The 20,344-nt window shown below is 40.9% G+C and overlaps 1 protein-coding gene across 1 annotated transcript; it reads left to right on the top strand.

Moving 5' to 3' along the window:
- Positions 1 to 1,813: 1,813 nt before the first annotated feature.
- LOC307090979 (retinal guanylyl cyclase 1-like) lies at positions 1,814 to 15,097 on the top strand (the record flags this gene model as incomplete). The annotated part of the gene is made up of 23 exons (XM_079757799.1): positions 1,814 to 2,054; positions 3,002 to 3,232; positions 3,683 to 3,835; positions 4,174 to 4,316; positions 4,763 to 4,918; positions 5,501 to 5,650; positions 6,748 to 6,964; positions 7,350 to 7,419; positions 7,603 to 7,684; positions 7,795 to 7,908; positions 8,044 to 8,127; positions 8,278 to 8,454; positions 8,803 to 8,956; positions 9,175 to 9,318; positions 9,873 to 10,021; positions 10,472 to 10,635; positions 10,830 to 10,953; positions 11,620 to 11,688; positions 13,229 to 13,403; positions 13,640 to 13,738; positions 14,204 to 14,289; positions 14,715 to 14,800; positions 15,004 to 15,097. 23 exons carry the CDS (start codon positions 1,814 to 1,816, stop codon positions 15,095 to 15,097), a joined length of 3,162 nt encoding a protein of 1,053 aa, XP_079613925.1.
- Between the last annotated feature and the right edge of the window lie 5,247 nt (positions 15,098 to 20,344).

Raw genomic sequence — 20,344 nt, 5'->3', positions numbered from 1 at the left:
CACCATCATATGATGTAATGTTTTATACTATAATTGATCATTATGTCGATAGAAAGGTTGTCCTAGTTGAACTCTTAACAAGATTAAAGACTAAATGTCATTTCTCTCTCTACTCCCATCCCCTCTCTCTCGCCCCTTCCCATCCCCTCCTCTCCTCTGTCTCTCTTTCTCTCTCTCTCCCTCTACGTTCTATCCACTTCCCTCTCTCCCTCTTTCTATCTTCTCTCTCTCCCCCTCTGTCTTCCTCCCCCCACTATCTCTCATTCTTTCTCGTTGGAGATGAGTAGCGAAAGTACATTTCACCTTAAGGAACTTCCAGCATGAGTTTCTAACCTTAACACTTACCTTAATGGAACTTCAAGCATGAGGATCTAACCTTAACCCTTACTTTAAAGGAATTTCCGGCACAAGGATCTTACCTTTACTCTTACTTTAAAGGACCTTCCAGCATGAGGATCAGACCTTATCCGTAACCTTTGCACTAGGATCTAACCCTCACTGTATTTCATGTAGAACAACTGATTGTGTCTGGAGCATCATAATAAGAAGAAAGTCTTATGTACTGGTAAGTTGTAGATCTAAAGGTATTTGTTGATCCACACTAGTTATATAATATATATTATTACTCTATGTGTCTTATCTATAATTAAATGACTATATAAATCTTATCTGATGCACGATTGTAAAAGTTGCTCACTCTCCAGGTGAATATAATTTGAATGCAGAATGCTGATATAAAGGTATTTGCTGCAAAAACCAGTCGGATATGACCTAAGAATGTGTTTAATACAACAGCATCAAGGACACCATAAAAGCACAAGGGTTATCCCAATGAGCTAATCACAAGAATCCCAGTGGTCTTGACCTCTTTCTTTTATATTACAGATCTGTCAAACCTTACCATGTCCTTGTTCAGGGCAAGGGCAACCTAACTATTTCATTTTGATAATTTTGCAGATAAGGATGCGCTCTCCCAAATGATGTTTTATTTAACAACCCTGTGTTTTTTCTTTTTAATACTCAATTTACTCAATAATACTCAATACTTAATTTTAATACTCACACACCACACCATTTCAAATACGGCCATCATTCTTTTTTCAGTGACATGCACATGTAATTCCTGTATGTTATGCATGAACATGAACTTATTACATGAGCACAATATTCCTAACCACCGGTTTGATGGTTCTTGGATCCTGGAACAGAGCACTGTGATGCTCATATTCACAATGTAAACACAGTTCACATTGATTACGAGTTGGAGTTCTATGTATAGTGTCATTAACACAAACCCAGAGGCGGATTCACCCCCTTAATAGAGCCCTTAAGTCATTTACTTATTTAAAGATTAATTATTTAGGCCGGGTTTTACTTACAAAACCTATTTGTTGCATTAACTTTCGCATGCGTACAGGGTTTTGTTTTAATAGTAAAAAGATCACGTTGTTTTAAGGGTAAAAAAAGTTCCGCTGGCTATGAGAAATACAACATATTCTAAGATGGCTTGTGAAGCCAACCTGCAATTAAAGCAGATACCTGCTTTAACTAAGCAAATTTAGTTAAGCAACGTGAATTAAAGAAAACAAAATGGATCACTCTCTGAGTTCCAGAGACACTTCGAGAGATTTCGTATCTGAAAGAATCAGAAAGCATAAGGGTTATCCCAATGAGCTAATCCCAAGAATCCTAGCGGTCTTGGCCTCTTTGACTTATATAACTGAACCGAGTTTGTCAAACCCAATCATTTCTTTGTTCAGGGCAAGGGAAACCTAACTATTTCATCTTGTTTTTGTTTTTTTTATAGATAAGGATGCATTCTCCTCGATGGTTGCTAGGTGTGTGGCTTTGGTGGCTATGCATAGGAAATGCACGGACAGCAACTTTCAAGCTGGCGCTGATTGGTCCGTGGTCATGTGACCCCCTGTTCTCCAGCGCAATGCCTACTGCAGCAGCGAACCTTGCGTTGTCACGGATACACAGAGATGTTGGACTCAGTAAAGGCTACTGGTACGACGTGGTACTTCTGGAGGAGGACTGCTCTGCCTCTAAAGGTATTAGATAGTTTTTATAGGACTAGTAATAAGGGACTTATCTAAAATAAATAATAAGTACTACGTGTAGTACTGTAGTTGTATTAAACTACTAAAGGAGAAATTCTAAAGGTATTGCATAGTATATATGTGCAGGACTGCTCTGCCTCTAAAGGTATTACATAGTTTTTATAGGACTAGTAATAAGGGACTTATCTAAAATAAATAATAAGTACTATGTGTAGTACTGTAGTTGTATTAAACTACTAAAGGAGGAATTCTAAAGGTATTGCATAGTGTATATTAGGTTGGTATATGTATTAATAAAGTGCCTTATATAGTACTGTAGTTTTATTCAACTACTGGAGGAATACTCTGTCCTGCCCTCCAAATATTGTGCTAACATAGTTTTTAATGATTAATAATAAATCCTAATTAAGGATTACTCAGTAGTGGTTTATTCTCCTTAAGGGCAGTTTATACATCAGACTAGCTGATCATTCCTTTTCCTTTCTGCAATATTCTAAGCATTTTATCATAGTCTTAAGAGTAGATAAGACAGTTAATACGCGTTTATATATATATATATATAGAGAGAGAGAGAGAGAGAGAGAGAGAGAGAGAGAGAGAGAGAGAGAGAGAGAGAGAGAGAGAGAGAGAGAGAGAGAGAGAGAGAGAGAGAGAGAGAGAGAGAGAGAGAGAGAGAGAGAGAGAGAGAGAGAGAGAGAGAGAGAGAGAGAGAGAGAGAGAGAGAGCAATGCATTAATTTCCACTCGGAAGTAATAAAGTACCATAATGTTAAGTAGTGGGCTTGGTGAAAGTACACTATTAAGAATGTATTTGATGGTGGGGAGGTTTTGCCGAAAAGACAAAACATTTAGCACGCATTTTATCGTGGGGTGTCGGGTAGTCGTGTTGATATATTGCTTGATGGATATTATTTCTGTACCTTTGTGATTATGTTCCAGCGGTGACTCAGCTGGTCGAAATGGAGGGATATGGCCACGCCTACATTGGACCCTTTAATCCCGCCCTTTGTCATGCTGCCACTCTAATGGCTCAGCACTGGGAGGCGGGGCTTGCTTCTCCAGGCTGTCTCAATTCTGAATGGCCAAGCCTTCCGCCCATCACCCCTACCAGTCAAGTCCTGTTCGCTGTTTTGAGATTCTTCCGCTGGGCCCATGTGGGTGTGATCTCTGGTAAGTGGGTGTGGTCTATATACATGGGTAGGGTTTCTGGTAAGTGGGTGTGGTTTATATAAATTAGTGTGGACTCTGGATAGTGGGTTTGGCTTATATACATGGGTGGGGTCTTTGGTAAGTGGGTGTGGTTTATATAAGTGGGTGTGTGCTCTGGCAAGTGTTGAGGTTTAAATAAATGTGTGTGCTCTGGTGAGTGGGTGTGGCTTATATACATGGGTGTGGTCTCTGGTGTGGTCTAATGCAACACTTCTCAAGGGAGAAGAGAGGCAGGGAGGTGGGGGGCTCTTCAGCAGCTTTAGGATGTTGGAGTTACCTGTGGCTAGCTAGGGTATGTTAGGGTAATTTAGGGCTAACATCATTTGACCTTGTGAGCTGGGGTTAGGATTACTTGAGGTGAGAGTTTGTTCTGGCAAAGATGACAATTGGTATGAATTCCTTGTTCTACAGCTCCGACTGACCTATGGGAAGGCACCGGGCAGGAAGTGGCCTCGGCTCTCAGAGCTCTTGGCATTCCAGTTGGTCCAGTTGTTACCATAGGAACAAGAGAGGAAGGACCTAAAGAAGCCCTGAAAGCCATCAGAGAAGCTGACCAGGTCAAAGGTCAATATGTTTGCTATTTGAAGCACTTACGCACTTATTGTATGTTGTACGTCTTGGCACCTGATGTACGCACTTATTGTATGTTGTACGTCCTTACACTTAAAAATAGTACATAGCATTGTGTAGCATCTTATCCTTGCTAGCTTTGTTGCATACAGGGAAGGGGTTAACTAACTATTGTTTCTCTTTCTTCTGACATATATACATATATGTCAGAAGAAATAAAGGATAAAAGAGTCTGCTAAATGCCTTAAAAGTAAATGTTAATGTTTATGCTATGTGTCAATGTGTGTAACCATTTCCATCCATATATTGTGCTTTCTCCCTAACTCTTTCAGTGGTCATCTTATGCATGAGCTCTGCTCTCATTGGTGGAGAAGAACAAAGAGATCTCCTATTGGCTGCCTTGGACATGGGGATGGTGTCGGATGGCTACGTGTTCATTCCTTATGATGCCCTACTGTATGCCATGCCTTACCAGGTGACGTTCATGAACCCTTTACATTTACATTTACATTTAGGGCATTTAGCTTTCCCTTCAGCCTCATTACATATTCACTGGGACGTGCATGTCATGGGGTTAATAAGGGTTGGATGACACGTCATGGTCGCCACCACTGCTGGAGTCTAGCAGCCAATAGAGGAAACGGTCCATATATGGCACATTGAGGGCAGAACTTGAGTAAGCCTTGCTATTACCACAAGTCAAAAAACACATCGATGTCATAATAATTTGAAAAACTGAAAATGTCTTCTATTGTACCTATTTGTGTATGTACAACATACTGCCTAATTTTCTTTAATAAAATGTTTTAAAAAAAAACGTTCATGAAATAGAACTGGCAATCTGGACCTCTTACAATTAATAAATTGGAGATGAACAACCTACTGAGATCCTAACCAAACTCGTAATTTTCCTCCAATCAGGATACAGCATTCCCTCTGCTGGCCAACAACGCGAGACTCCGTCATGCTTACAGCGCGGTGTTGACCGTAACCATGGCGTCAGACCAGAGCTTCTATGAGGCGTTCCGAAGCGCTCAACAGAGCCGGGAAATACGATCGGCTGTGGCCGCAACAGAGGTGCCAACACTGATTCACACTTATACACATATATACTATACTAACCCTGCTGCATCTACATAAGTACGCACACTAACACTTACACACGTACACAATATGACTCGTTCATCAGAATGCATCGTGGGATTATTTGTTGGTGTTACTCCGCCATATTGAGAGTATTCAAGAGAGTTGTAGTACTCTAAAATTCTGAATCAACGTCAATATACTATTACCTTCGGTAACGAAAAAGTTGTTTTGAAACTGTCAGTCCAAGCTATGGCACTTTCAAACACAAATCCCGTAATGACAAATATTCCACGGTTTATTACTTAACAACGACCGAAACAACATTACCACCAACACAATAATGTTGTTGAGATGAATAAAGTATATCTTCTCTTATAACTGATGCTCGAATGCTCCTTTGCTTCCAAAATGGAGGTTGCGATGTGGAAGCCCTATATGCTGAGTGGTTATGTTGTTAAAACGAGGTTAATATGTTTTCAATGGTGTTAATACGTTGTTAATATGTCGGTACACATTAATACTGCATTAATACAAAAAATATATTTTCTTTGGTGGTTTTTTCTTTTTCTTCAGGTCTCGCCTCTCTTTGGATCCATCGTCAACATGGTGTACTTCGTTGCTAAGGCAGTGGAGGAGCGTCGTCAAGCAGGGGGAGGGGCATGGGTGACGGGCAATCAGCTTGCTCAATCAGAAGGAGGTTTTGAGTTCCGTGGTTTCAATCAGGTCAGCAGGTCGGCATGCTACAGGACACGGCTAATACTACGGCTAATTAGTCAGAATTCCCCCCATTCATTGCAATACTTGTTCCCTAGATTTTTGATTGTGTCTCTAGATGTATTGATTGTCCCTACATGTTTTCACTGTGTCTCTAGATGTACAGTCTCTAGATCATGTCTGTAATTGTATTGATTGTCTCTAGATGTATTGATTGTGTATCTATACGTATTGATCTTGTCTCTATATGTATTGTAGGTGTAGAGAAGGCGGTTCCCGTCTCATTGCTGCTGAGATTGTCTCTAGATGTATTGATTGTGTGTTCGATTGTGTCTCTACATGTATTGATTGTGTCTCTAGATGTATTGATCGTGTATCTAGATGTATTGATTGTCTCTAGATGTATTGATTGTCTGTAGATGTATTGATTGTCTCTAGATGTATTGTTTGTGTATCTAGATGTATTGATTGTCTCCAGATGTATTGATAGTCTGTAGATGTATTGATTGTCTCTAGATGTATTGATTGTGTATCTAGATGTATTGATTGTGTCTAGATGTATTGATTGTGTATCTAGATGTATTGATTGTCTCTAGATGTATTGATTGTGTATCTAGATGTATTGATTGTCTCTAGATGTATTGATTGTCTGTAGATGTATTGTCTCTAGATGTATTGTTTGTGTATCTAGATGTATTGATTGTATCTAGATGTATTGATTGTCTCTAGATGTATTGATTGTCTCCAGATGTATTGATTGTCTCTAGATGTATTGATTGTCTGTAGATGTATTGTCTGTAGATGTATTGTTTGTGTATCTAGATGTATTGATTGTATCTAGATGTATTGATTGTCTCTAGATGTATTGATTGTGTATCTAGATGTATTGATTGTCTCTAGATGTATTGTTTGTGTATCTAGATGTATTGATTGTGTATCTAGATGTATTGATTGTCTCTAGATGTATTGTTTGTGTATCTAGATGTATTGATTGTCTCTAGATGTATTGATAGTCTGTAGATGTATTGATTGTCTCTAGATGTATTGATTGTCTCTAGATGTATTGATTGTGTATCTAGATGTATTGATTGTGTCTCCTCCTGTAGAAGCTGTATGGGCCCCCAAGCAGTGGAGGGCTTCAGTCCAGCTATGTGGTGTTGGACAGTGACGGAGACAGACTGGTCCCCACCCATGTTTTGGACCCCACACAGACACACAAGTTTGGAGTACTCAGACCCTTGGCGCGCTCTTTTAGCTTTCCTGGCGGAAAACCCCCCTCTGCAAGATTCTGTTGGTTCAGTCCAGACCAGACCTGCGCTGGAGGTTTGTATCGTTTTTGTTGGGAGGAGATGGTTTGAGATATATATGGTGTACCAATCCGTCGCAAACGTGTAACACGACAGAGCGGCCTGCATTTATACTTCCACGTCACACCATGGAGGCAGCATAACGGTAGCATAACGTCGGATTTACGCGACCAGTGTTGAAAGACGAAAACATAGAACATGTTTCTTAAAGATTTAGTTGTGTTTCTAACGAGGACCATATTCCTAGATTTGTTTGTAACCCTTCAACGCAACCATCTGTAACCTCATACGTAAATGCGACCCTACTTCAACTTTTGCCGGTATGAAGGTTTTGTTGTGATAGGTGAGGTGTTTTGTAGGTTTGGATAAGGATTTTATATTGATACTGCCCTGTTTTGTAGGTGTAGAGAAGGCGGTTCCCGTCTCCCTCTTCCTGTTGATATGCATGGGGATTGCTGCTGTTGTCTACAGGTCAGAGGTCATGATCTGGTTCAATGTTTTACCCTTCCTACAAATTGTGTCTGTGTGAGCTAGAGTCTATATACTACATACTGTATATATATATATATATATATATATATCCCCTTGATGAGTATATATATATGGATATATATAGCTTTATCTCTAACTCTAGTGTACCCACCCTGTGTGTAGGAACAAGAGATTTCTCAGCAGCAATGAAATCATTCTTACTATGGATGACATCACCTTTATTGACACGCAGACCAGCGAAAAGGTTTGTGCTGGCACAGCATTGCACCTAGCATATAGCATAGCACATAGCCTTTAGCACCTAGCCGGCCATCTTATCCATATATGCATGTGTATATGTCTGTGTATATCTAGAAGTTGAATGAAGGGTCCACGATGAGTGTCTGCGGGCTCAGGAGTCCCATGAGATCCATTGCAAGAAGTTACATTCAGTCCACGCCAGAGACTACAAATATAGGACTACTGGAGGTACTTGTCTGTCTGTCTGTCTGTCTGTCTGTCTGTCTGTCTGTCTGTCTGTCTGTCTGCCCAGCAGCCTGGCTTCCCGCCAATCCGTCTGTCTGCCTGAAACCTCTCTCTTCCTATTGGCTGTGCTCTTGCCAGGGCGATTGGGTATGGTTGAAGAGGATTCCGGAAGGACGGGAGATGACAGCTGTCAATCAATCAACCAAGAATCTGTTCAGTTCTGTAAGACACAAACACACACACATTCATGCACAATAAAGAAACATTCTTAACTGAATTACGGATTTCTCTCGTCCAATCCACTTAACTAACCCTAATTCATTAGTTAACGGAAGTGTTAACTGTTAACCTGTTAACCCTAACCCTGTCCAGTTCAGGGAGATGAGACATGAGAATCTCAGCCTCTATGTTGGACTCTTCCTGGATTCCGGGATCTTTGCCATGGTTACAGAGCACTGTCCACGCGGGAGTCTGGCCGACCTGTTAGCAGACAGTAGCATGAGACTGGACTGGATGTTCAAGTCCTCCCTTCTCACGGACCTCATCAAGGTACTGACCATAGTAACCCTTACCCTAGGAACCCTTCTCATAGACCTCATCCAGGTAGTGACCATAGTAACCGTACCCTAATAACCGTGACCCTAGAAGCTCTTCTCATGGACCTCATCAAGGTAGTGACCATAGTAACCGTACCCTAATAACCATGACCCTAGAAGCTCTTCTCATGGACCTCATCAAGGTACTGACCCTAGTAACCCTAACCCCAAGTCCCAGGTTACAAAAGCTTCACAAATACAGTCCATTTAAGATTGGTCATATACCCCTAATTGTTATTAATGCTTACGCTTATTAAAGTTGTATATTTGTAAACCCCCCATTCATTCACATTTTTGTCAGGGGATGAAGTATCTTCACATGCACAGGCTGACCCATGGGCGTCTCAAGTCGAGGAACTGTGTGGTGGACGAACGATTCGTCCTCAAGGTCTCTGACTACGGCCTTCCCATGGTGCTTCACTCTCAGAACCTTGATCCAGCCAAGGCAACAGAAGGTAGGAAGTTCATCTTCTTTAGTAGCTCATTCAGCGGACTGGAAGAGGTTATGCGTGGATGTGTGTCCTATCTGTTTTTCCAAACACTTTAAAGTGTTTAATCCAGTCAAAACGTGTTCGGAACATGTCAAAGTCTGCGTTAATCCAAATCCAAACAAACTGGTCCATGAATTCAAAGTGGAAGGGATCATTCATAACTTGCTGCATGTCCTCTACAGATCTGCTGTGGACGGCTCCAGAACTTCTCAGGCAGCCTGTACGAGGAGGAACCTATGCTGCTGACGTCTTCAGCTTCTCCATCATCATCCAGGAAGTGGTCTCACGAACACTGCCCTACGCCATGATGGACATGCCCGACCATGGTGAGTGTATTCAAGCTTATGGTTGTTTCCTTGCTAAGGGTTAGCTTCCTGTTGTCAAGCTTAGGGTTAGCTTCATGTTGTCCAGCTTAGCATAAGATTTCGGTTTTCCCTGCTAAGTGTTTACTGTATAACAGTGATCAGGGGCAAAAAGTTCTGGTGTGGCTGTAACGCACATTGACGGCATCAAATTCTAATTAAGTCTGACTTTCGATATGTGTACATTGTTGGAAACTATCCTAGTTTTGTCTTTGTGCACCAATTGAAAAACACTTACAAAAGAGTATGCCTAATTGTTTACAGGTTTTGGGTATTTCTTGCATCCCTAATCCCCTAGAAATACATAAAAAATGTAGACACACTTGCAACTCGACATGGCATTTCTTAAATATGAAAAAAACCCGGAGATTTATGACTATTATTCGACGATAAGTCAGGATGCGTTGCTTTTAGTCAACTAGGGAATTCCTTGTAGAATGACACTCCCTATGCAAGTCTGTCTGTCTGTGTGAGCCCCTTCTCTATAGCTGTCTGTCTCTCTCTCTGTCTGTGTGCAGAGATAGTGGAGCGGCTGAGAGATCCACCTCCTCTCTGCAGGCCGCTGTTCTGTATGGACGAAGCTCCTGCAGAGTGTCTGTCTCTCATGACCCAGTGCTGGGATGAAGATCCCGGCAAAAGGCCCACCTTTCACTGCATATTGAGACAGGTTTTAATAATAATAATAACAATACATTTTATTTTAAAAGCGCCTTTCAAGATATCCAAGGACACTGTTCAATAAAGGGCATGTAACCAATAAAAGTACATAGTCAATAGCAGTCACACTCATGGTCAGATAACACTGACAATATGGACATAGCACATTTAAACACGTTGCAGCGAATTGAAATACGTTGTAGCATATTTAAACAGGAACAAGCCTATTTACATAGGTCGTAGCACATTTCATAGTGTACGACATTTGGAGGAAGGTGCTTGAGTAAGCGAGACAATGAAAGTAAGTAAGATAACAACTTTGGTTTAGCTTATCATAGTTTATAAAAGCCATTGTCTTGTTGTTTCTGTATAGTTTCTAATGGTGTCCAGTTCTTTCAGTGTAGTTTATAATAGTTTTTACTTGTTTCTGTGTCGCTTATAACGGCCTTCTTTCTTGCAGTTTCGTGGCATTCATCAGGGCAAGAAACCCCACATCATAGACTCCATGTTGCGCATGCTGGAGCAGTACAGTTCCAACCTGGAGGACTTGATCAAAGAGAGGACGGATGAACTGGAGATAGAGAGAAAAAAGACTGACAAGCTCATCAGCCAACTCTTGCCTGAGTAAGATACACATTTATATGAAATATAGATATGCTATCTCTGTAATCCACATCTATCTATACACAAACTGCTAGGTTTTGTTGAACCCTAGGCAGGATGCTGGGGTTTGGCACAACACTAACCCTGGTGAAAGAAGACATAGTTAAATATGAAATGTGATTCAACCTAAAAAAATGCTGTTCAATTTTTGACAGATCCGTAGCCCGGTCACTGAAGTTAGGAAATCCGGTTGAACCAGAACATTATGCAGACTCAACGCTCTACTTCAGTGACATCGTTGGCTTCACCACAATATCCGCCCTGAGCGAACCTATTGAGGTACTGTAACACTGCATAAACACTACATAAAGCTAGCCAATGTCTGCCTGACTGAACCTATAGAGGTACTGTAGCACTACATAAACACCTACATATAGCTAGCCCACGTCTTCCTGAGTGAACCCATTGAAGTACTGTAACACTACATAAACAACCAATTCAAACCATTGAATGTTGTACGTCCTGGCACTTACATTGCACTTTTTCAAGGTACTTAATTGTGTAGCATCTACAGTAGCTGCTATCATTGCTTTACACGGGGAATGGGTTAGCCTAGCGATTGTAATACTTGCACTTGGTTCTATGAACATCTTTACTGTACCGACAGCGATATATTGTTTCACTTCTTATGACAAATGTACTTATTGTAACAAATGCACTTATTGTAAGTCGCTTTGGATAAAAGCGTCTGCTAAATGCCCTAAATGTAAATGTAAACACTGCATTAAGTAAGCCAATGTCTTTCTGACTGAATATGTAGAGGTACTGTAGCACTACATCAACATCATAAGTACGTGACGTCACAACATTTCAGCCCTTTGGCAGCATTACTTATTCCCCTATGGCAGATTATTAATCACGTGAATTTGTAAAGGAATCTTTAATTTGAGCTTTTGTATCAAACAGGGCAACTGATTTACCTGTCTGTTTTCTCTTTGTGTGTAGGTGGTTGACCTACTAAATGACCTTTATACAATGTTTGATGCCATCATTGCTTCTCATGATGTTTACAAGGTAACACTAAGACTAACCCTCCCCCTATGAATAACCCATTCCTCCAAAAGGTCCTTCCAAAGAATGTGTTGTGTACCCTATTCTACATCGAATGTACATGAAGGTTTTTCGTACTTATATTTTATGGCCAGAGGCGGAGGGGCTGTCAGGACGATCGGGAGATTTCCCCGTCGGCCTGTCGGCCAGCGATGTCAGATGGACTGGCCCACAATTATTGTGCACGTCCGCGAGACGTCTGCAAGCCGGCCCAGAGCATTATTTTAAACCACTTCAAGGCTCTATCTTCCGCGAAAATCCCTGAGATATACTATACAATAGAAGCGACTTCCAACCAATATTTATACCCCTTGCTTACTCTCTGTATCTCATTCATGGTTGCCCTGCACACTCATCTCTCTGATCTCTGCCATCAATCTACCATTTTTTGTGTAGACTGGTTTCATTTAATTCTTCATTATTTATTTATATATATATATAAATAATAGTAATTGTAAAGTTTTATTTTGATGTTTCATTTCAGCATCTGTTTATTAATAGAAACCCCATAAAAGCTTTAAACCTACACTTTAATGTCAATATTGTGCATTTACCTGGTGCCATCTAGTGGTCAGATTTCATATTTCGTTAAGTCCTCCCCAAATGCGTAGACTTGGCTGGCGTTAGAACAGATGGAGGAGTTCCACTCAATGAAACGTGACATAATCTGGGTCTTCATCTAGACTAAAAAAATAGATTTAGTATTTAAAGTGTTGATTGTGTTGTTGATATGTGGGAGAAAGGGGCTGAAGGGCCGGTGGACGGCTGGGGGAGGGCCGGGCCGGTCAATGTTCCCCGTGGCTTTTAGTGCCCAACTCCGCCCCTGTTTATGGCTGGCATACTGTATTGTGAGTTCACCCGATGCCATTCACTTCATTGGAAAAATAATGCAGTTTTTTGCGTAAAAGTTTACGCAATTTACTCATTCCAGCCATTCGGGCCCTCGGCCCCTCCTCCCTGTACGTCGCCGTGCGTTCCGTCACACCGTTCTACAGTCATCGTCGCGGCTGCCAACACAATTAAACCAGACGGTCAGGCTCTATGGAACACATTGGTGTGTTAACTACATACCAATGTCACTTTGGGTGTTTTAAGTGGTGGAAACATTAGGACCATCTGGTTAATGTTCAAGTTTCTAATTTTTATTCCAGAAGTAAATATAATTAAAATGAGATCTGCACGTGTTTTATGTTATTAAAGGTGATATATTATACCACCAGCTGTGAGCGTGATTAGCCGTTGCAAGCCGTTTTGAAAATCAAACTATTCTGTCATCACAAGGGGTGCTTGTCCACCTAGATGTGTGACGGCTGGATGAGCAACGTTTGCTACTAGTCCACTGGGTAGGCTGGTAGACTGATCCATCCAGCACACATCTAGGTGGACACGCCCACTTGTGATGTCAGAAGAGGCCGATTTTCCGAAATGACTTGTAACGGCTAAGCACACTCACAACGGGTGGTATAATATGTCACCTTTTAATATATTAACGTAATGTTTGTAGGTGGAGACCATAGGAGATGCCTATATGGTGGCATCAGGCGTCCCTAACAGAAACGGGACACGCCACGCTGCAGAAGTCTCCAACATGTCCCTGGACATCCTGCATTGCATCGGAGCCTTTAAGATCAAACACATGCCAGAGATCAAAGTGAAGATACGCATCGGATTGCACTCGGGTACAAGCGTCTGTTGGACCCTGTCTGTCTATATGTCTGTCTGTCCTCCTCGTCTATCCGTCTACCTGTATGTCCGCTGTTCAGTCTGTCTGAGAACCTGTCAATCTCTCTGACAACCTGCCTATATGTCTTCCAGTCTGTTGGACTGCCTGTCTTATCTGTCTGACTACCTTTCACTCATCTACTTTTCGGTCAACTACCTGTCTGTCTGACTACCTGTCTGTCTGGCTGCATAGGTCCGGTGGTAGCAGGGGTGGTTGGTCACACCATGCCCAGATACTGTCTGTTTGGAGACACCGTCACACAAGCGTCTCACCTGGAAGCCACTGGACTCCGTGAGTACGGAGCAAACCTCTGATCATCGTCTGCCTGTCTGGCTGTCACTCTCACATCGTCAATCATATGAGCACGATCATGAGGAGCGAGAAGAGTAAAGAGAGGAATGCAAGATGAACTGAACCCCAAAAACTGACCTCCTCTATTCCCACCTTCTCTACTCCCTCTTATTTACTTCTCTGTTAAGAAGTGTTGCATCTCTGTTAAGCACTTTTGATTGACTGGCAAGTTGAGTTCTCTGAACCAATCAGGGAAGAGATCATCTGGTTTGACACAAATGATAAGTCAAAATGGTCTCATACAGAAGCAGGCGCAGCCAGCCTAAAACGCACAGCATGTCAATCACTAATTCCTGGCGAATGAATGATTTTAATGAATGACCCTCGCCCTGAAATCTTAGCTACAACATCTTTAATGTCATCTAACACTTCTACACATGTTTAATATATTATGTTACTATTTAGCCTACAGAATCCACATCAGTCTCTGTACGATGAAGATTCTGGCCAGTCTCAAAATGGGATACAAGATGGAAACACGGCAGTCAAAGGTAAATATACCTGGGATTTGGTCTCTCTGCCTCAACCTTATCTACCTTAAGCTGACATTGTATGTGTATTCATTCACAGGGTAAAATTTCCGTTCAACTTGTTTTCTTTTTCTTATCAATTTTATTATTTCATTTTCAATGTGAAGCACTTTGAGTCTGCCTCGCGTATGAAAAGTGCTATATAAATAAAGTTGCCTTACCTGGCCTGAGTAGGGCTTCTTTACCGTATGGGGTTGTAGTTGGGTTCCAAACCACATTGCTTTTCATTGGCTCTGGGCCTCAAACACGATATAATATAAATAAAAAGTGATAAAAATCAATGGCTTTTTCTACATAATTGTGTAACTTGCACACAATTACCCAAGTTTACCACGGTGGAAGGTGGAAAAACGGTATATAATCTGGTGCCTACCCTTAACCTGCAGGTAAAGGGAGCAGAGGATACCTTCTGGCTGGGTGGCAGAGACGGGTTCACCAAACCCTTACCTGTTCCTCCTGACCTGACTGGAGGGTAGGGCCACACAAACACACAATAAAAACACACACAATAAATGCACGCACGCACACACACATGCATACACAATGCCAGTAAGACCAAGCAGCATTGATATGATAAACAATAGCAGCATTAAGCCCTAGTGTGCTATATATGATTTCTATGTCGATGGCTCAATAGATGCGATGGTTGTAACCGTCTCTTATTGTGTCTAATAGGGCCAGTAACCATGGCATCAGTCTGGACGAGATTCCACCAGACAGGAGACAACGCTTCCTGGACAGACAGAATAAAAACAAGATGAAAAAATAAAAGGGGGGCAGATAGTCCTTTGGCAGCTATCAAATCTTCTTTCACATAGCAGTCTTATGTTATGAAGCCTTAGTGCCCAGACACTAACCACTTACCACCCCTCGATGTGCAGTATGAACCCTGACCAACCACCCCTACCTCAATGACGGTATGAACCCTGACCTTAACCACCCCTATAACAATGACCAGTATGAACCCTGACCCTAACCACCCCTCCCTGAATGACCAGTATGAACCTGGACTAACCAACCCTATTTCAATGACCAGTATGAACCCTGACCATCTTACTGGCTTACGTCAATGACCGGTATGGACTCTGACCCTTATTGACCCTGACAGGTGTGACAGGTATGAACCCTGTAACCAGGTCATTTCTTTACATGCTGGAATTTTCATTACTTGCAGCAAACTTTTCTATGAAGATGTATAATCAGAATTGAAGACAAAAGGCATTACAGAAATACAGATTGTATTAAGTGAAACCGGACCTTATCGGATCCTATGTTGTTTGTTATACCTTGTTTGGGAAAATAAATCCTTTCAAGAAGTATACCAGTGCAGTTTGCTGCTTGGACTCACATATATCAACTAATAATAAGTCTCCTTTCTTCATTTATATCTATGAGGCTGTATGAGGCTAAACCGGTTCAAACTGATAGTCTGCCTAAGCAGGGGTAACCTGGAAATCATGTGAAACTGTCTATTTTGATTTACATTAATAAAAAGTGGTTATAAAAAAGACTAAATAGTTGTAAAAGTGTTAATTGGGATATCAAATTTTGACCATAACCAAAACCATATCACTAACCCCATCACTAAACATGATTAATCCCAACCTTCCGCGACACTTTCCTTTAGCCTTATTCACGTGCTGAATCGTTTTCTTTAAATGCATATTCTGTATATTACCTGTGTGAGTGGAGGATGGTTTCAGCAGCCTCTGCTGGCCGAGTCTGATTGGACTCTGGGTCTGGGTGTGGCTGCACACCTGTTGCTCGTTGACCAATCAGTGTGTACAGATTAGGCCCGCCCTCCCCGGACTCTCCTGGATGGCAGCGGAGCCCCAGGCCTTGTTCAGTATCAAACCTTGACCTTAACACCACCACCCTGCGTCCTTGGCCAGGATAAGTCACCTAGGAGGCGTGGAGCAGCTTCCTAGCTGGTACGGACATTTTCCCTATCAATATTACAAAATGTTAGTTGATATGGCTTTCTCTGTTACTGTTGGTTAAGTTAAGCTGAATCCCTGGATTCGTTTGAATGTTTAAGAGCAAGGTAGGCAACACTTTTGATCTTTGAGTGCTGTTTACAACATCAGTTTTGGGATTCAGGTGAAAAATTAATATTAAGACATGTTTATATTGCATTAGTGGTGATGCAAACGGTTCCAGTAGTCCACATATCAAGGTGCTAAGGTGAACAGTTTCTAAACTTCCACAGCTATGGTACAGCTCAGTGAAGTGCTCCACACATTTACAGGCTGACCATGCACTCATTATGACCTTTAAAGAAGAAAGAGCCGGTTCGTCTCTCCAGACCAACAGCCATAAAATAAGATCAGAACCCCCTCTGGTGCAGGCTACGCCCCCTCTCTAGAGTGCTTGGGTGACATCGAGTTGAGGTCATGATTGTGTGAGTCTTCTTTGTGGTACAATCCTCTTGCTTCTCAGTCACATCTATACTAACCTCATCTACAAGTTTAACTTACAAAAAGGTCAAAGTGTACGGCTCCTTGGCGCAATGGATATGGCTCTGAACACTGTCACCAACGGACGGGCCACGAACCTTCTTCAAAGGCAAGTTCGAGCGCTGTGCATGTGAAACATTATAGTTGCAGTGTCTCGTTTGTGTGATTCTCATCTTCTATCTCTATTCTAACGTCAACTATAATCTATGACTTCAGAGAGGCTCACTCTGTGCGTCTTGGTGGCGCGACGGAGGTGGTCGGTGTAGACTGTCTGACAATGTAAACACATTTCAGAACTGGAGACATGGGTTCAAGTCCCAGCAACCACACTCTGCTTGAAACCTCTGGGAGTGGACATTTAACAATTTTAAAATGTTAGAACCTTTGGCCAATAAGAGGTGCCTCGGCAGGGGAGCTGTTTCCTATCTGTTGTAGGGACATGTGTTCTAGTTCTTCCACGGTGGTTGGTGGGAGTTTGTCATCAATGTTTTGGATGTATGGTTACTTGACCAAGTTATGAATGCCTTGGATAGAAATGTTACTGTAAATTGGTAACTCAACTTTTTTTTTTGTCTTTCAGAACCAGTCATTTTAATTTACTTGTCTTTATTTTTTTGAATACTGCTGTAATAATGGTTACAGTTAAATAAAAGTACAGAGAATGGGAAATTATAGCTATTCTTGTTCAGCTTAGTCTCATTCAAGTACTCAAACAGTTCATTTAAGCCCCTTTTCCCACTGGCCAAAAACTGGTTTAAACCATTTAAAATTAAAATAATTCTGGTGTTATTAGGTGAGTATATATTTTTTTAAAGTTGAAAGTCTTTTAAATATTAAGTAAATCAATGTAAAAGAAAACAAAAAACTAAATTTACAATAAACAGTAAATTGTTGCAATTGTACACCTAAGTTTTGACATGTTTTGAAAGATTAATCAAATTATTGTTGTATACTGTTACTTTACATCTACTATAAAGTAATATACAGCCTTTTACATAAAATAATGCCATTAAAACCAACTAATAGCGCATTTCTGTAAATTTAAGCATTATTATTCATATTACAATGTTAATTTACCATCTTTATGGGTAATTTCATTGTTTTAAAAAAAGATGTTTAAGTAAATGTAAAAAAATATAAAATAACTAATTATTCATTTGATCTGAAGATCTAAAAATAACAGTAAATTATTGCAATTGTAATGCCAAGATAATGTTTTTCAACATTTGTTTTACATGTTTTGAAAGATGAATCACATTATTTTGTGTCCATATACTGTTATATTCAATCAAATATAAATTATTATACAACCTTTTTCCATTAAAAACCAGCTAAGAACAGCACATTTCTGTCAATTTAAGCAGTATTATTCGTAATACAACATTTATTTACCATATTTCTAGGTAATTTCATTGTTTTAAAATGTGAATGTTTCTAATTAAACATTAAAAACAACATGAAAATAAGGCAAAATCTTGTTAAAATTACAACTACAAACTGTATTTTAATTATGGAAAATAACCGAATTTTTATGAGAAAGTAATTATCTGTTCTTTCACAGTATTTTTCTGGCACCCCAGCTGCCAGAAAATTACCTTTTTTTTTTTTTACGATCTTTTTTTTTTTTACAGTGTGTGGAACAAGCAGCTCCTTACGTTTCTTCCTGTTTCTTTCTGTACTGCTCAGGGCGATGCGGCCACCATTTTCAGCAGTCTTTGTCTCATTGCCACTCTTTATGTTCTCTGACCCCATTCTAACCATATTCCTCCCAGTAACTTCCTGTTCTTTCTAAATGTTATCGTAAAGTGTTCCAGTGAGATGAATCTAAATATGTGTACATTAACAGAGGGGAATAGAGTGGTCTTTTCTGCTTGCTTCCTCATGAACACAGTAGCTCACAGAGACACAGCCTAAGTACTGGGTTAGTATCAGCTTCTTCTTTACCCTATTGGCCGTACGACCAACTGCAAATCGGTTTTCAGTCCTGTCTCTAGATGAATCATCCCATTTTAAAAAGTGGGTGTAAATTGTCATTGTTAATTCATATATGCCAACTTGTTTACCGGTGTAAACACAAAACCAACCACGTATTTTTGCAAGAGGTCCTAGTTTATAATTATTAATTGAATTCACACAGTGATATACCATTGCAATGGACCTCAGTAGGACTTGAACCCAGAACTGTAACACAGAGGGTTAACCAGCAACGCTCTTCACTGCACCACTGTGATTGGGACAGTCACAGGTCGGAGGTTACACGGGACATTACAATTCATTACAACTAATTCCAAAATTACATTGTAGCTTTGTATTTAAGTTTAATTGAGGTTACGTTTATCATGTCATGTAGTTCATTTTTAAGGAAATAGCCGCAAGTTACAGTTTAAACTTGCCAAATTACCATGAGTTTAGTGGACTACCCAAACAGCCATAGATAACGTTATGCAGCTAATTAAACCATGGGCTAGCCCAGCAATGTTATCACTGGTTAAAATAATCATTCTTAAAAAAAAGTATGGGCATGTTGAACGTGGTTGAAACTTTATAATGTTACCGTACACATTACAGTGTACCTGCCGAAGAGACGGTGGGCAGATGTGGGAAACACTGCATTAGCTTGGTGGCTGACACAAGCAACATATCATAGTAAGCTAAATCACAATTGATATAGCAATAAATAAGGTCTGTGCTGGATTACTGTTTGCTTGTACCCCAAAAGCTATAATGTGGTTCCTTAAGGGACTCCTAGGAAGGGCGCACAGTTGACACTTGACCCACAAAGAGTTGAGAGTTTGAAGAGCCAGTGTCTTAGAACTTTTATCCCTTGCTCTCCACAACTTTGCTGCTGCAAGACAAAGCAGCACTTTCTTATGAGTTTAGGACTCCAGGGAGGGCTGAAAAGGAAGTGGGCGTGGAAAAGTGGGGGAGGCACATGTATTTCTAATGCAAAAAAAGCCGTAGCAGGGAATAATTAATTTATTGTCGCCTCAAACAAAAAACCTGCATCAGCAGAAAGACAAGTGTGTAATCGCGTTATTCGTTTATGACTACATAAACGAATAACATGATCCGTTTTTTGTTTTCTTTCACTTTTTTCCTCATAAATATCCATGGCGTCAGTTTATTGACGATCTATGGGTGTTTCACTCGGTGCCCACACGGTTTCATCATGGTGGACGCCTTGCCACCGACGGACGGCTAGAACCTCGCCATCCTCCCTCCCACCGCTGTCGGGACGAGAATGGTGAAGAGCGGTGTGTTTTTGAGTCAGTTGTGATCGCCAATGTCTTGCTTTTTTGTACTTTTGCCTCTGTAGTCTGTTTTGATGCTCGTCATCGTAGTCCTTTGCATATCCTGACCTTCTTTCTCATATTACCATTCAGATGTCAAGCATCATGAATCGGCATTCGCCGTTCCGCCGAATTCAACAACCGTAGAAACAGAGGAAAGGACACAACATTATCGAGACCAATCTCATGGGCCCTGACGAACCGGTGAAACGGATGAGTCTGATGTATCTGATGAATTTAACCACGGGTCGAACCAATGATGGAAGTCTT

This window comes from Pollachius pollachius (assembly GCF_949987615.1).
Source record: "Pollachius pollachius genome assembly, chromosome: 20".
Lineage (NCBI taxonomy): Eukaryota > Metazoa > Chordata > Actinopteri > Gadiformes > Gadidae > Pollachius > Pollachius pollachius.
This window is presented reverse-complemented; position numbering and strand designations above follow the sequence as displayed.